Source organism: Anolis carolinensis, unplaced genomic scaffold (assembly GCF_035594765.1).
Source record: "Anolis carolinensis isolate JA03-04 unplaced genomic scaffold, rAnoCar3.1.pri scaffold_7, whole genome shotgun sequence".
In the NCBI taxonomy this organism is placed as follows: domain Eukaryota; kingdom Metazoa; phylum Chordata; class Lepidosauria; order Squamata; family Dactyloidae; genus Anolis; species Anolis carolinensis.
In genome coordinates this window covers 11,371,269-11,389,924 of record NW_026943818.1, presented here as the reverse complement: position 1 = coordinate 11,389,924, position 18,656 = coordinate 11,371,269, and the positions used below count along the sequence as shown (strand labels likewise).

General features: G+C 41.4%; 1 protein-coding gene across 1 annotated transcript; it reads left to right on the top strand.

Moving 5' to 3' along the window:
• Positions 1–1,443: 1,443 nt before the first annotated feature.
• mymk (myomaker, myoblast fusion factor) lies at positions 1,444–17,334 on the top strand. The gene is made up of 5 exons (XM_003229576.3): positions 1,444–1,925; positions 6,572–6,686; positions 9,970–10,118; positions 10,483–10,599; positions 15,160–17,334. Exons 1-5 carry the CDS (start codon positions 1,455–1,457, stop codon positions 15,304–15,306), a joined length of 999 nt encoding a protein of 332 aa, XP_003229624.2. The 5' UTR covers positions 1,444–1,454; the 3' UTR covers positions 15,307–17,334.
• The last annotated feature ends 1,322 nt before the right edge of the window (positions 17,335–18,656 follow it).

The following is an 18,656-nucleotide window of genomic DNA, read 5'->3' as shown; positions in this document are numbered from 1 at the left end:
TTTAGTAATCTATCCTGTATTTATTATGATTTTACCATTTATGTGTTTTAAATGCAGTTTTTTATCCTGTATTTTTGTTTTAATTGATATATTGTATTACTGTTTTATCTTTTTATAGTGTGATTTGTATTATGTTGCCTATATTTTGTCCTGTGTTGTTTGGGCCTCTGCCCCATGTAAGCCGCCCCGAGTCCCCGCGGGGAGATGGTGGCGGGGTATAAATAAAGTTATTTTTTATTATTATTATTATTATTATTATTATTATTATTATTATTATTATTATTATTTTATGACACAGCAAACAAGATAGATATGCTGGATTTTGTATCAAAAAATCACAAGTCGAACACTTCCCAAGTATCTAGGACTGTGTGATATTATTATTATTATTATTATTATTATTATTATTATTATTATTATTATTATTATTATTGTATTCTGACACAGCAAATAAGATAGATATGCTGGATTTCGTTTCACAAAATCACAAGTTGAACACTTCCCGAGTGTCTAGGACTGTGTGATGTATTTTCGGATGATGCGCGCAGATCCCAGTCGGGTGGCCTTTTGCAGCTGGCAGATCGTGATTTTGTCAATGTCTATTGTTTCCAAACGTCGGCTGAGATCTTTTGGCACGGCACCCAGTGTGCCCATCACCACCGGGACCGCCTGCACTGGTTTCTGCCAGAGTCTTTGAAGTTCAATCTTGAGGTCCTGATAGCGGCTGAGTTTTTCCTGTTGTTTTTTGTCAATGTGACTGTCACCTGGGATGGCGACATCCATGATCCAAACCTTGTTCTTTTCCACAACTGTGATGTCTGGTGTGTTGTGTTCCAGAACTTTGTCAGTCTGGATTCGGAAGTCCCACAGTATCTTTGCGTGCTCATTTTCCAAGACTTTTGCAGGTTTGTGATCCCACCAGTTCTTTGCTGCTGGGAGGTGGTACTTGAGGCATAAGTTCCAATGGATCATTTGGGCCACATAGTTGTGCCTCTGTTTGTAGTCTGTCTGTGCGATTTTCTTACAGCAGCTGAGGATATGATCCATGGTTTCGTCGGTTTCCTTGCAGAGTCTGCATTTTGGGTCATCAGCTGATTTTTCGATCTTGGCCTGAATTGCCTTTGTCCTGATGTCTTGCTCCTGGGCTGCAAGGATCAGGCCTTCTGTCTCCTTCTTCAGGGTCCCATTCGTGAGCCAGAGCCAGGTCTTCTCCTTATCAGCTTTTCCTTCCATTTTGTCAAGGAACTTTCCATGCAGTGTTTTGTTGTGCCAGCGGTCAGCTCTAGTTTGTAGTGCGGCTTTCTTGAACTGGTGTTTTGTCTACTGTGCTTTGAGGAGTTTCTGATTTTTGACTTCAATCAAAGCAGGTTCTTCACTTTGCTTTACATATTCATTATTATTATTATTATTATTATTATTATGAAGTAGCAGTGAAAACAATGATCTAGGGGGTTATGAATGAGCCCCTTGTCTGGACGGCCTTTGCGATGCCTCCACGAAGAGCCCGAAAGAGATCTGTGCGTCCCAGCTGCCCTCTCATCAGCTGTGCTCCGTCCCGTGTGTGCCGTCCCACCTGTCATGTTAGGCCCCACACATGTCCCTATGGACCAGTTGTTCTCTTTTTTGAGAGACCCGGCGCTCTCCTTGGGTCAGTCCCTCTCCTCGGTCTCCCCGGCTGCATCTCTTCCAAGCGAGCCTCCTTCTCCTCCTTCTCCTTCTCCTTCTCCTTCTCCTTCTCCGTCTCCTCCTTATCCGTCTCCTTCTCCGTCTCCTTCTTCTCCTCCTTCCCAATGGGCTCCTTGGTTGCCAAGCTTCTCCTGCCCACCCTGAGCAGCCTGGCTCTCCTCCCGACCATCAGCATTGCCGCGAAGAGGCAATTCCACATGGAAGCCATGGTCTATTTCTTCACCATGTTCTTCGTGGCGGTAAGCATCCTCTCTCGCTTCTTTCCCCCCGACCCTTTCCAAGACCCTTTCTTTCCCCCATTGTGATATCCTTGCATCCCAAATCTGGCCCGTTGTCATGACCCTGGTCTAAGGATTGTTATCTATATATATAAAAGAGTGATGGAATCCTGGCGACCGACAAAACAACAAAACTAAACACCCCACAACCTCGAAAATTGACAACACAACCCCTCATCCACGCCTCTAGGTTGATACAACAAAAAGAAAAGAAAAATAAAGTCCTAATTAGAGGGAGAGGAATAATTAGCTCTGCCCACTTGGTCTCCTAGCAACCCACTCAGCCCAGGGGACAGGCCGAGTTAGGCCTCACTTAGGCCTCTTCCACACTGCCTATAAAATACAGCCACCACCAGACAATGCCACAGCAACGAGTGGCCGGGCACAGCTAGTGATTATATGTAATAACAATCACATGTACATGACATCACAGCACATGTGCACATTAGATCCAAGTGTCTGGGATTCGTCTCTAAATATCGGGCTCTTCCCAAAGGCCTAGGATGATATTATTATTATTATTATTATTATTATTATTATTATTATTATTATTATTATTATTTATGACACAGCAAACAAGATAGACATGCTGGATTTCGTTTCACAAAATCACAAGTCGAACACTTCCCAAGCGTCTAGGACTGTGTGATGTATTTTCGGATGATGCGTGCAGATCCCAGTCGGGTGGCCTTTTGCAGTTGGCAGATCGTGATTTTGTCAATGTCTATTGTTTCCAAATGCCGGCTGAGATCTTTTGGCACGGCACCCAGTGTGCCCATCACCACCGGGACCACCTGCACTGGTTTCTGCCAGAGTCTTTGAAGTTCAGTCTTGAGGTCCTGAGAGCGGCTGAGTTTTTCCTGTTGTTTTTCGTCCATGCGACTGTCACCTGGGATGGCGACATCAATGATCCAAACCTTTTTCTTTTCCACAACTGTGATGTCTGGTGTGTTGTGTTCCAGAACTTTGTCAGTCTGGATTCGGAAGTCCCACAGTATCTTTGCGTGCTCATTTTCCAAGACTTTTGCAGGTTTGTGATCCCACCAGTTCTTTGCTGCTGGGAGGTGGGACTTGAGGCATAAGTTCCAATGAATCATTTGGGCCGCATAGTTGTGCCTCTGTTTGTAGTCTGTCTGTGCAATTTTCTTACAGCAGCTGAGGATATGATCAATGGTTTCGTCGGTTTCCTTGCACAGTCTGCATTTTGGGTCATGAGCTGATTTTTCAATCTTGGCCTGAATTGCCTTTGTCCTGATGTCTTGCTCCTGGGCTGCAAGGATCAGGCCTTCTGTCTCCTTCCTTCTTCAGGGTCCCATTCGTGAGCCAGAGCCAGGTCTTCTATTATTATTATTATTATTATTATTATTATTATTATTATTATTAATTGCCTTTGTCCTGATGTCTTGCTCCTGGGCTGCAAGGATCAGGCCTTCTGTCTCCTTCTTCAGGGTCCCATTCGTGAGCCAGAGCCAGGTCTTCTCCTTATCAGCTTTTCCTTCAATTTTGTCAAGGAACTCTCCATGCAATATTTTGTTGTGCCAGGGCGGCTTACGAACAGCACTGATACAGTGCCTTCGGCATAAAAGACAGACATGGAATATAATATTTTTATTTTATTTTATTATGACACAGCAAACAAGATATATATGCTGGATTTCGTATCACAAAACCACAAGTTTTGTTGTGCCAGCTGTCAGCTCTAGTTTGTAGTGCGGTTTTCTTGTACTGGTTGTTTTTTTTTCCTGCTGTGCTTTGAGGAGTTATTATTATTATTATTATTATTATTAGGGGGAAATCTTGGTATTGAAGCCGGGAGGTGCGGATCGCCAGGAGAGAAAAAAAATAAGCTGGAAACGCGAAGCCGGGAGTCAGACGATGCGCACAGATGTTTCTGGCTGTTGCGGGAGCCCTTGTCTGGGCTTCCACGTGCTTTCGCTGGTCTGAAGAATTTCCTGTTGGGGAGAAAGGGATGAGGAGGAGGAGGACATGGAGGAAGGCTGGAAGCCGGGGCCGAAAAATCTGGCTGCGAGGAGGCCCGGCACAGCTGCATCCCCCCTCTTTGGCTCCCCATCCTTAATTCTATTAGTTTTTATATGCACCTGGAGGCCCAGCTGGACGCGGCCGCACATTTCCTCCAGGCAAACCCGGCCAGCGGCGAAAGACGAAATCGCAGAGTTATCATTGATTTTCCAGTCTCGCTGCACTCACCCACCAGGCAACCCACTTTCTCCACTTTGTCTCCATTGAAACCAGTGGTTCTCAACCTTTCTAATGCCACGCAATACAATATAACGATGATGATGATGATGATATCCTAGGTCCTTGGAAAGAGCCCGATATTCAGAGACGAATATCACTTGGGACTCATGTGCATGTATGCTGTGTTGTTATGTAAATGTAATAATAATACAATATAACAATAACAGTAATAATAATCTATATATATAAAAGAGTGATGGCATCACGGCAACCCACAAAACAACAAAACTACAGGCCCCCCGACCTCGAAATTTGACAACACAACCCATCATCCACGCCTCTTGGTTGATACAACAAAAAGAAAAGAAAAAATAAAGTCCTAATTAGAGAGAGAGGCATAATTGCTTTTATCCAATTGCTGCCAGTTAGAAGGCTAAGCTCCTCCAACTTGGTCTCCTAGCAACCCAAAAACAAAAACAAAAAAAAACACTAAAAAATTAATACAATAAAATACTATAATAACAGAAAATAACTAAAAATAATACAAGAAAATAATAAAATATAATAAATAAAAATATAACTTACAATAAAATTAATAAAAAATGCAAGTAATGTCAAATAAAAATTACACAACTATTTTTAACCAATACCACCACCACTTTGCCACAGCAACACGTGGCCGGGCACAGCTAGTAATAATAATAATACAATATAATGATGATGATGAAGATGATGATGATGATGACAATATTCATAGACAAATCCCAGACACTTGGACCTCATGTGCATCTGTGCTGTGTTGTTATGTACATGTAATAATAATAATACAATATAACAATAACAGTAATAATAGTAATAATAATAATAGTAATAATAAAATATAATGATGATGATGATGATGACAATATTCATAGACAAATCCCAGACACTTGGACCTCATGTGCATGTTTGTTGTGCTGTGCTGTTAGTTACATGTATTAATAATACAATAATAACAATAATAATAGAATATAATAGTAATAATAATAATACAATATAATGATGGTGATGATGATGATGATGATGACAATATTCATAGACGAATCCCAGACACTTGAACCTCATGTGCATGTGTGCTGTGCTGTTAGTTACATGTATTAATAATACAATATAATAATAACAATAATAATAGAATATAATAGTAATAATAATAATACAATATAATGATGATGATGATGATGATATCCTAGGCCCTTGGAAAGAGCCCGATATCACTTGGGACTCATGTGCATGTATGCTGTGTTGTTATGTAAATGTAATAATACAATATAACAATAACAGTAATAATAGAATATAATAGTAATAATAATACAAGATGATGATGATGATGATGATGATGATATCCTAGGCCCTTGGAAAGAGCCCGATATTCAGAGACAAATATCACTTGGGACTCATGTGCATGTATGCTGTGTTGTTATGTAAATGTAATAATACAATATAACAATAACAGTAATAATAGAATATAATAGTAATAATAATAATAATAATAATAATAATAATAATAATAATAGTAATAGTAATAATGCAATATAATGATGATGATGATGATGATGATGATGATGATGATGACAATATTCATAGACAAATCCCAGAAACCTGGACCTCATGTGCATGTGTGCTGTGTTGTTATGTACATGTAATAATAATATAATATAACAATAACAGTAATAATATTATATAATAGTAATAATAATAATACAATATAATGATGACAATATTCATAGACGAATCCCAGAAACTTGGACCTCATGTGCATGTGTGCTGTGTTGTCATGTACATGTAATAATAATATAATATAGCAATAACAGTAATAATAGAATATAATAGTAATAATAATAATACAATATAATGATGATGATGATGATGATGATGATGATGATGATGATGATGATGATGACAATATTCATAGACGAATCCCAGACACTTGGACCTCATGTGCACGTGTGCTGTGTTGTTATGTAAATGTCATAATAATATAATATAACAATAACAGTAACAGTAATAATATTTTATAATAGTAATAATAATAATAATTGATCTGAGAGAGGTCTGCTTCTCCATGACATCTGATGTGTGCCAATGGGTGTTAATAATAATATTAATATTAATAACAATAGTTATTCTGGGACCCTAATACGATAATGAGACCACATGAAATAAACAGCAATTCCACACGAATGCACAACACTATCAAATACATTTTATCAATATTTGTATGTATGTATTTTTATCCTTTACAATTTTATCTTGTAAATCGCCTAGAGCATCTTGGATGGAGGGCGATTAATAAGTAATTAAATGATGATGATGATGATAAGTAAGAACACGGGCTGAAGAAATATATTTTTTTTTCCTCCCTGCAACAGATTTACCATGCGTGCGAAGGGCCTGGTTTAGCCATTCTCTGCTTCATGCAATACGACCTCCTGGAATATTTCAGCATCTATGGGACGGCGCTTTCGATGTGGGTCTCGCTGATCGGTAAGTGCAATGAGACGGTGATAACAATAATGATGACAATGATTGCGGATTTTGTCACTTGTGCCGTCAGATTTCAATCGCCAATTTCGGCACCATAATGAAACACTTAATCCCGGAGTCGCGATGTCGGTCAAAAGGTCGGACGCACCGAATATTGTGGGCCGTTTTCCAAGAACTGCGGATCCAGCCGCCGAAACAGCTGCGAGAGCACGAAAAAGCATTCAGCCGCCCAAAGGGAGCCATAACTTTTATCGGCGATGACCCTATGCGCCGTTCAACGACAGCTTCCAATAATTCCTAGCCCTATTGACGAAGTGTGAATCAGGTGCCGGGCACAGAGAAAGCAGTCTCGGCACAATTACAATCACCCCCTGGGAGTTGTAGTTTGGCAAGGACCCATATAGTGCCTTTAATAAATCAAAAACTATTTACTACCATTATTTCCATGTACAACAATCTATGGTACCTCTTGCAGTTTCCACACTGATTTCTCTCTCTTCTAGTTTCAATATAGTCATGAATAATGAATAATATAATAGTAATATAATAGTAATATGATAATATACTACAATAATAGAATACTAATAGAATGAATGATATAATAATAATAGAATATAAAAATATAATATAATATAATGATATAAAATATATTAATAGGATAATATAATAATAGGATATAATAATAATCTATATAGAGTAGAGTCTCACTTATCCAAGCCTCGCTTATCCAACGTTCTGGTTTATGCAACACATTTTTGTAGTCAATGTTTTCAATACATCGTGATATTTTGGTGCTAAATTCGTAAATACAGTAATTACTGCATAGCATTACTGCGTATTTAACTACTTTTTCTGTCAAATTTGTTGTCTAACATGATGTTTTGGTGCTTAATTTGTAAAATCATAACCTAATTTGATGTGTAATAGGCTTTTCCTTAATCCCTCCTTATTATCCAACATATTCGCTTATCCACTGTTCTGCCAGCCCGTTTATGTTGGATAAGTGAGACTCTACTGTAAATCAAAAACTATTTACTACCGTTATTTCCATGTACAACAATCTATGGTACTTCTTGCAGTTTAAGCTTCACAAAGTTTCCACACTGATTTCTCTCTCTTCTAGTTTCAATATAGTCATGAATACTGAATAATATAATAATAATATAATAGTAATAATATGATAATATACTACAATGATAGAATACTAATAAAATGAATGATATAATAATAGTAGAATATAAAAATATAATATAATATAATGATATAAAATATATTAATAGGATAATATAATAATAGGATATAATAATAATCTATATCTATATATATAAAAGGGTAATGGAATCACGGCACCGGACAAAACAACTAAACTAAACGCCCCACAACCTCGAAAATTGACAGCACAACCTCTCATCCACACCTCTACGTCCATACAACAAAAAGAAAAGAAAAATTAAGTCCTAACCACAGCAAAGCGTGGCCAGGCACAGCTAGTATCTATATATATAAAAGGGTAATGAAATTTCGGCCTAGGACAAAACAACAAAACTACACATCCCAGAAACACTAAACTCGGCAGCACAACCCCTCATCCATGCCTCTACTTTCATACAACAAAAAGAAAAGAAAAATAAAGTCCTAATTAGAGGGAGAGGAATAATTGTTTTTATCCAATTGCTGCCAGTTAGAAGGCTAAGCTCCGTCAGGGGAAAACCTTTACCCTTTACCTTAACTACCACTAATACCTCAGTACTTTATTTCCCATACCACCATACTTCGCCACAGCAACGCGTGGCCAGGCACAGCTAGTAATATATAATATTAGAATATATTGTACATGCATATAATATTAATAATATTATTTTGTAATACAATATAATACTAATAATACAATATAATATATATTTTTCAATTCTCTCACTCCAGAAGCGACTCAAGTTGCTCCTGACACAAATATATATATATATAGGAGTCTTGAGTCTGAACATGCTCAGTACAATCACATCTATAGCTGTGCCCGGCCACGCGTTGCTGTGGCAAAGTATGGTGGTATGGGAAATAAAGTATTGAGGAATTGGTGGTAGTTAAGGTAAAGGGTAAAGGTTGACATTAAGTCCATTATAAATGGGTTCTATAGCTGTGTGGAAGGGCCTTGAGTCTACACTGCCATATAATCCAGTTCAAATCAGATAATCTGTATTTTATAGCAGTGTGGAAGAGGCCTAAATGAGGCCTAACTCTGCTTTCCCCTGGGCTGAGTGGGTTGCTTGGAGACCAAGTGGGCTAAAACTATTTAGGTGCTTGTGATTTCCTTTTTTTTCATCATTTTAAAATGTATTTATTTATGCAATACTTTTGACACGAAATAAAAAGTGGGCGGAGCTTAGCCTTCTAACTGGCAGCAATTGGAAACAATCAACTATTCCTCTCCCTCTAATTAGGACTTTGTTTTTCTTTTCTTTTTGTTGTATGAACGTAGAGGCATGGATGAGGGGTTGTGCTGCCATTTTTAGTGTTTCTGGGGTGTGTAGTTTTGTTGTTTTCTCCTAGGCCGAAATTTCATTACCTTTTATTTAAAATATAATATTAGAATATATTGTATATGCATATAATGTTAATATTATTATTTTGTAATACAATATAATACTAATAATACAATATAATATTTTTTTTCAATTCTCTCACTCCAGAAGCGACTCAAGTTGCTCCTGACACGAATATATATATATATATATATATATATATATATATATGAGTCTTGAATCTGAACATGCTCAGTACAATCACATCTATAGTTACTCCCACACCAAAGAGGTACAGTCAAACTAGCAAATCAACATATACATAGAATACAGGTTAGCAAATATATACATTAATAAATAAATAGTGAAGGCCTGGAAGGTTGCTATTTCTAACAATAATAAGGATGTACTGGATGATCTTTAGGGCTTCCATCTTTGGAGACTTTGAATTGTGAGAAGGAGGCTGGACTGGATGACCCTTGGAGTCCCATCCGATCCTACAATTCCGTGATATCCTTCTTTGCTTTCCTCTTCAACTTGCACTTTCGGCCCAGTTTCTCTGGATCCAACCCAAGATTTTATCATTATATTTTTTGTATGTGATTTTTTATGACTTGTTTTATTGCTGATTGATTTGTTTTATTGCTCTGTTTTTATATTGTTGATGTCCGGGCTTGGCCCCATGTAAGCCGCCCCGAGTCCCTTCGGGGAGATGGGGCGGGGTATAAAAATAAAATTATTATTATATTATTATTATTATTCAGCCCTGGCGGAGTTCGACGAGCCAAAGCGGTCCACCTTGGTGATGTTTGGCGTGCTCACCATCGCCGTCCGGATCTACCACGACCGGTGGGGGTACGGCGTCTATTCCGGACCCATCGGCACCGCCGTCCTCATGATCACCGTCAAATGGGTGAGTACGTATGCAGGGCTGGCCCAAGGTAATTTTCAAGTGTAGGCGAACAAAATTTTGCCGCCCCCCACCCAAACCAATCATTGAAAAATAAAAGCGAAAATGTTGGATAATAAGTAGGGATTAAGGAAAAGCCTAACTAAAGAACAACACTCTGAAAACAGGGGAAATCCAGACAGGAAACAATCAGGGCCAGCTAACACCTCCCAACCAAGGATGCCCCCAGGGAGGAAGCAGCCAGGCTTTGAATCTGCAAGGCCACTAAATGCTAATCAAGCTGGCCAAACAAACAAATTTGTTTGTTTGTTTATTTATTTATTTGTGAATGCAACCCCTTGTCCCTCTTGCTCTTGTCTCTTCCCAGTTGCAAAAGATGAAGGAGAAGAAAGGACTCTATCCGGAGAAAAGCGTCTACACTCAACAGATCGGACCCGGCTTCTGTTTCGGAGCGCTTGCGTTGATGCTGAGGTTCTTTTTTGAGGTATGTTTTGCTCTTCACCACTGACCAAAAGGTTGGCGGTTTGAATCTCGGGAGCGGAGTGAGCTCCCGCTGTTAGCCCCAGCTTCTGCCAACCTCGCAGTTCGAAAACATGCAAATGTGAGTAGATCAATAGGTACCACTCCGGCGGGAAGGTAACGGCGCTCATTGCAGTCATGCCAATGGCCACATGACCTTGGAGGTGTCTATGGACAACGCCGGCTCTTCGGCAAATCCGGGGAGTGGAATAAGCTCCTGCTGTCAGCCCCAGCTTCTGCCAACCTCGCAGTTCAGAAACATGCAAATGTGAGTAGATCAATAGGTACCGCTCTGCAAATCCGGGGAGTGGAATAAGCTCCTGCTATTAGCCCCAGCTTCTGCCAACCTAGCAGTTCGGAAACATGAGTAGATCAATAGGTACCGCTCTGCAAATCCGGGGAGTGGAATAAGCTCCCGCTGTTAGCCCCAGCTTCTGCCAACCTAGCAGTTTGGAAGCATGAGTAGATCAATAGGTACTGCTCTGCAAATCCGGGGAGTGGAATAAGCTCCCGCTGTTAGCCCCAGCTTCTGCCAACCTAGCAGTTCAAAAACATGCAAATGTGAGTAAATCAGTAGGTACTGCTCTGCAAATCTGGGGAGTGGAATAAGCTCCCGCTGTTAGCCCCAGCTTCTGCCAACCTAGCAGTTCGGAAACATGAGTAGATCAATAGGTACTGCTCTACAAATCCAGGGAATGGAATAAGCTCCCTCTGTTAGCCCCAGCTTCTGCCAACCTAGCAATTCAAAAACATGCAAATGTGAGTAGATCAATAGGTACCGCTCTGCAAATCCGGGGAGTGGAATAAGCTCCTGCTGTTAGCCCCAGCTTCTGCCAGCCTAGCAGTTCGGAAACATGAGTAGATCAATAGGTACTGCTCTGCAAATTCGGGGAGTGGAATAAGCTCCTGCTGTTAGCCCCAGCTTCTGCCAAACTAGCAGGTCCAAAACATGCCAATGTGAGTAGATCAATAGGTACTGCTCTGCAAATCTGGGGAGTGGAATAAGCTCCCGCTGCTAGCCCCAGCTTCTGCCAACCTCACAGTTCGAAAACATGCAAATGTGAGTAAATTAATTATCAGGAAGGTAATGGTGCTCCAGGCAGTCATGCCAGCCACATGACCTTGGAGGTGTCTACGGACAATGCCGGCTCTCCAGCTTAGAAATGGAGATGAGCAACAACTCCCAGAGTCGGATACGACTAGACAACTTCAAGAGAAACCACTTTTTCTCCCACCCAAAAAAACAAAATAACACAACACGCACATCCTTAGCAAGGGATAAGTCAAAAGGAGAAGTTCGGAGCTAAGGGAGGGTTTGGGAAATCTTCAGATTCCTGGGCAAAGAGATGATACCATTTTAGGCAAGCGGCTCTGGCTCCACAGTGTTTTGCAAGTGAGTCACTCGCTGCAAGCTCCCCACTCCCTGCCCCACAGTTATGTCCCATTTGTCAAGGTTCGGCATGCTTTCCGTGAATTGATGGCATCACTTTGGGCAGCTGGTTGGGGAGCTGGCACGCAATGGGAGCCTTGGTGGAGTCACCGATGACTGATAGTGTTGAGTGTGTAGAGAGTTTGGGATTTCGGAGCTAATGGGGTCATTTACCTGACCCAGAAATCAGGGATTTCACTCCAGGATTGGCACGTTTAATTATAGAATAACTAGCTGTGCCCGGCCACGCGTTGCTGTGGCTTTTTTTAGGTGGTTCCGTGTCTTAGAGGGGGGGAATCCTTTGTTGGGAGGTGTTAGGTGGCTCTGATTGTTTCCTGGATGGAATTCCTTTGTTTTCAGAGTGTTGCTCTTTATTTTGTGTTTTGAGATGAAAGAGTGATGAGTACCAAATGGGTTTGGACCTTCAAAGAGTGGGTGTTTCCCTGTTTGAGGGGGGGGGATCCTTTGTTGAGCGTAAGAACGTAGAGACATAGATGAGGGGTTGTATTGTCAATTTTCTAGCTTGGGAGGCCTTTAGTTTTGTTGTTTTGCCCGGTGGAGCGCCACCACACCATTATCCTTTTATATATATAGATAGATTATTCATGACTACATTGAAACTAGAATAGAGAGAAATCAGTGTGGAAGCTGCAAGAGGTACCATAGACTGTTGTACATGGAAATAATGGTAGTAAATACAGTTTTATTAAATACAGTTATATATTACAATTATATATTTTTGTTATTTAAACTATATATATTGTGAACGTAGAGACGTGGATGAGGGGTTGTGTTGTCAGTTTTCTAGGTTGGGGGCCTTTAGTTTTGTTGTTTTGCCCGGTGGAGCGACACCATTATCCTTTTATATAGATAGATAGAGTTGGAAGAGATCACATGGGCCGTCTAGTCCAACGATCAAAGCACCCCTGACAGAGGGCCATCCAGCCTCGGTTTAAAAGCTTCCACCACACTCCAAAGTACCATCGAACAGTTCTTAACAGTCAGGAAATTCTCCCTAATGTTCAGGTGGAATCTTCTTTCCTGTCATTTTCACTCATTGCTCTGAGTCCCACGGAAAACAAACCTGCTACCTCTTCCTTACAGCATCCTTTCATCTATCTATCTATCTATCTATCTATCTATCTATCTATTTATCTATCTATCTATTTATCTATTTATCTATCTATCTATTTATCTATCTATTTATCTATCTATCTATTTATCTATCTATCTATTTATCTATCTATCTATTTATCTATCTATCTATCTATCTGTCTATCTATCTCAGTGATTCCCAAAGTGGGCGCTACCGCCCCCTGGTGGGTGCTGGAGCAATCCAGGGGGGCGGTGATGGCACCTATTACGACACGGGGGCGGAGCTAGAGAAGTGGGTGTGGCTTCTTCCCAAGAGCCCGAGACAGGGCTGAGCCTCTATATTTCTCCTGAAGCAGTTGTTGGGACACAGAGGGCAGAGCTAGGGAAGGGGGCGGGGCCTCCTTCCAAGAGCCTGAGACAGGGCTGAGCCTCTATATTTCTCCTGAGGCTCTTGTTGGGACACAGAGGGCGGAGCTAGGGAAGGGGGCGGGGCCTCCTTCCAAGAGCCTGAAACAGGGCTGAGCCTCTATATTTCTCCTGAGGCTCTTGTTGGGACACAGAGGGTGGAGCTAGGGAAGGGGGCGGGGCCTCCTTCCAAGAGCCTGAAACAGGGCTGAGCCTCTATATTTCTCCTGAGGCTCTTGTTGGGACACAGAGGGCGGAGCTAGGGAAGGGGGCGGGGCCTCCTTCCAAGAGCCTGAGACAGGGCTGAGTCTCTATATTTCTCCTGAGGCTCTTGTTGGGACACAGAGGGCGGAGCTAGGGAAGGGGGCGGGGCCTCCTTCCAAGAGCCTGAAACAGGGCTGAGCCTCTATATTTCTCCTGAGGCTCTTGTTGGGACACAGAGGGTGGAGCTAGGGAAGGGGGCGGGGCCTCCTTCCAAGAGCCTGAAACAGGGCTGAGCCTCTATATTTCTCCTGAGGCTCTTGTTGGGACACAGAGGGCGGAGCTAGGGAAGGGGGCGGGGCCTCCTTCCAAGAGCCTGAGACAGGGCTGAGTCTCTATATTTCTCCTGAGGCACTTGTTGGGACACAGAGGGCGGAGCTAGGGAAGGGGGCGGGGCCTTTTTCCAAGAGACCGAGACAGGGCTGAGCCTCTATATTTCTCCTGAGGCTCTTGTTGGGACACAGAGGGCGGAGCTAGGGAAGGGGGCGGGGCCTCCTTCCAAGAGCCTGAGACAGGGCTGAGCCTCTGTATTTCTCCTGAGGCTCTTGTTGGGACACAGAGGGCGGAGCTAGGGAAGGGGGCGGGGCCTCCTTCCAAGAGCCTGAAACAGGGCTGAGCCTCTATATTTCTCCTGAGGCTCTTGTTGGGACACAGAGGGCGGAGCTAGGGAAGGGGGCGGGGCCTTTTTCCAAGAGACCGAGACAGGGCTGAGCCTCTATATTTCTCCTGAGGCTCTTGTTGGGACACAGAGGGTGGAGTTAGGGAAGGGGGCGGGGCCTCCTTCCAAGAGCCCTGAGGCGCTTGTTAAAACACAGGGGCGGGGTATAGAGGTTCAGCCGTGTCAGGCACTTGGGAAGAGGCCCCTCCCCCTCCTCTAGCCCCGCCCCTGTGTCCTGGCAGGCATCACAGGACAGGGATAGAAGCTCAGCCCTGCCTCAGAGCTCGTAACTCCACCCATCCCAGTCCTGGCTGCCCATTATGCGTTATATTCGAGTATATACGGTAATGTAATTTTATTGGTATCTATTTTTATTTCTGAAATTTACCACCCTCGGCTTATACTGGAGTCAATGTTTTCCCAGGTTTTTTTGTGGTAAAATTAGATGCCTCGGCTTATATTTGGGTCAGCTTATACTCGAGTATATACGGTATATGGCTCTCATGTCTCCTCTCAGCCTTCTCTTCTGAGGCTAAACAGAGCCGGCTCTCAGAGGGATTCATAGACTCCAGACCTTTCATCCTTTGAGTTGCCCTTCGAGCTTGGAGTCAAGATCTCTTGTGAACCGTGGTGCCTGGAATAGACTGACGTAGTCTTTTTCTCGTCTCTTTCTCCAGGAGTGGGATTATACCTACGTCCACAGCTTCTACCACTGCTCTTTAGCCATGTCTTTTGTCCTTCTCCTGCCCAAGGTGAACAAGAAGGCCGGCAACGGCGGAGCCCCGGCCAAACTGGACTGCTCCACGCTTTGCTGTTGCGTGTGAAGGCGAGCAGCCGCCATCGAGACTTTGGGCATATATTCTCCCCAAAATTACGGCCATAATGACCACAGCGAAGCCCTCTCGACTTGTGCCACACTCCACCGAGTCTCGCCTTGAGGAGCAGTGCTTTAGCTTGCCTCTTGTACATGACAAGTAGCAATTGCCTCAAGGTACATGGCAGCATTTCTTGTTGCTCGGTGCGGTTTCCAAGTCTGGCATTCTGCTTCACATTATGTCTGGGAAGGTAATCTACAGTATAATTGTGATAACACAGCAACACTCAGTCTCAGGATCAAAAACAGAATGAAAGGCACTTTCTGCTCATTTTCTGAAAGGGGAAATATTCTGTTTTACAGTCAAGATTTAACCATCAATCACAGGATCCTACCTGCCCAAATGAAAGGTACCTGCTATACAGGGAATGGGCTCATCCTCGAAATATTTTAAAATTACAACCCCTGGATCTTGTCAGGTCAGTATGGACAGACATTAGAAAGATTGTAATGCCACTTCAAATGTGTACTGCCACTCTTCATCAGGAGAAATCACATATTATATAGTAAATCAAACAGAAATGTAGCAGCATAATTCAGACTTTAACTGGTTTTTATTTTTGCATGAGGTTTTCATGGATATAAACCCATTTCATGAGATACAGATTATTTATTTTCTCCTCCCCTTGCTTATTTGTTTTTTTTATAACTGACATAGGTGGTTCAATAGATTAAACCCTTGTGCTGGCTGAACTGCTGACCTGAAGGTTGGTTTGCTTACCTGAAGGTTGCCAGTTCGAATCCACACAACAGGGTGAACTCCCATCTGTCAGCTCTAGCTCGCAGTGACACGAGAGAAACCTCCCAGCTAACACATCCAGGCATTCCCTGGGCAAGATCTCTGTAGACAGCCAATTCTCTCACACCAGAAGTGTCTTGCAGTATGTTCTCAACTCGCTTCTAACACGATTAAAAAAAAATAACTAACATGGCTGCTTTTGTGAAAAGTAAATCAAATATGACAATTGTACACTTGAACATTTTGGAGTTTGGGTCCAGGTTTTGCCGCCTGTTCCTCAAGGCGAGACTCGGTGGAGTGTCTTTGATCGGTGCCAAGTGGGCACAAAACACCATTTGCGGATCAAAAAGGTTCTGGTTTAATAAAGAAAATAGACCAAGAGATCTCGTGGTTCCAATATTTTCAAATTAAGGACTATTTTAATCAGGATATTAAGACTGGCTTTGAGGAAAATGAAACAACATGGGACAGAATTATGAAATCAAGTAAGAAACAAATATCAAAAATATACAAAAAAAAAACCTTCTGGAATGGTCAACGATGATGGAAGAAATAAAAGACTGTATGAGTATGTCGGCAAAAGATAATGTTAGAAATTGGGAAAAATGTGGACAATTAAAAACGAATGGACATACGCACAGGACTTAAAGGAAAATTGGACTAAGATGATGTATAGGTGGTACATTACACCCCAAAAATTGGCAAAAAAATGTATCCAAAACGGAGTGACAAATGTTGGAAATGTGAAGAAAAAACGGGAACATTCATACATATGTGGTGGAACTGCAGAATGGCTACGAAATACTGATCGGAGATTCATGAAGAGGTACAGAAAATCCTAAATGTAAAAATTCGATTGAAACCAGAATACTATCTGTTGGGAATAATTGACTGTAAAATGACAGAGAACGAAGAGAAACTTTTTCACTTCTTAACAACGGCTGCCAGGATAAATTATGCGAAAGTTTGGAGATCGAAAGAAAAACCCACAATAGATCAATGGATCTTAAGGATAATGGATACTATGAACATGGATGTATTGACTCAAACATTAAAGTACTTCCAAGGAGTGAAAAGCAAAAAAACAGAAAAATTACCTTTAGTGTTAGATAGAGTAGACTCCTAGAGTAGAGCTATCCTTTCCTACTTTCCTATTCCTAATGATTGTTCTCCCACTTTTTAATGTAATATTTTTGGAAAATAAGTCTCACAATAAAAATTTATTTAAAAAAAAAAAAAGGTTCTGGTTTGTCACAATCTATGGTTTACAACCGTACTATTGAAACGGCCTTTCCTAGGCCGTTCGCTTATGGAAAAGAAAAGCACAGGATTGTATATTTTAGTAAATGGTGAAGCCCAAAGGAGTGGATTGTCAACAAACCAGATAAGATAGAGTCGGATTATTATTATCATTCCTTTGCTTTCTACTCTTAAATGAGACCCGACAGAGGAAGAAAAACGACTTTTGGGATGGCAAAGGCATAGCCAGGACCATCTTTGCCAAATCTAGACAATGAGAGAGCATCATCATCATCATCATCATCATTATCATTATTATTATTATTATTTTATGACACAGCAAACAAGATATATATGCTGGATTTCGTATCACAAAATCACAAGGCGAACACTTCCCAAGTGTCTAGGACTTGTGATTTTGTAATACAAAATCCAGCATATCTATCTTGTTTGCTGTGTCATACAATTACTATTATTATTATTATTATTATTATTATTATTATTATTATTATCAACACAACGACGTTGTATGGCACAGCAAACAAGATAGATATGCTGGATTTCGTTTCGCAAAACCACAAGTCGAACACTTCCCAAGTGTCTAGGACTGTGTGATGTATTTTCTGATGATGTGTGCAGATCCCAGTAGGGTGGCCTTTTGCAGTTGGCAGATGGTGATTTTGTCAATGTCTATTGTTTCCAAATGCCGGCTGAGATCTTTTGGCACAGCACCCAGTGTGCCCATCACCACCGGGACCACCTGCACTGGTTTCTGCCAGAGTCTTTGAAGCTCAATCTTGAGGTCCTGAGAGCGGCTGAGTTTTTCCTGTTGTTTTTCGTCAATGCGACTGTCACCTGGGATGGCAACATCAATGATCCAAACCTTGTTCTTTTCCACAACTGTGATGTCTGGTGTGTTGTGTTCCAGAACTTTGTCAGTCTGGATTCGGAAGTCCCACAGTATCTTTGTGTGCTCATTTTCCAATACTTTTGCAGGTTTGTGATCCCACCAGTTCTTTGCTGCTGAGAGGTGGTACTTGAGCCATAAGTTCCAATGAATCATTTGGGCCACGTGGTTGTGCCTCTGTTTGTAGTCTGTCTGTGCGATTATTATTATTATTATTATTATTATTATTATTATTATTATTATTATTATTATTATTATTATTATGACACAGCAAACAAGATAGATATGCTGGATTTCGTTTCACAAATCACAAGAACCAATTTATAATCTTATATTATCTGCTTTGAACTGGATTATCTTGACTCCACACTTCCATATAATCCACTTCAGTGTGCATTTTATACAGTTGTGAAGA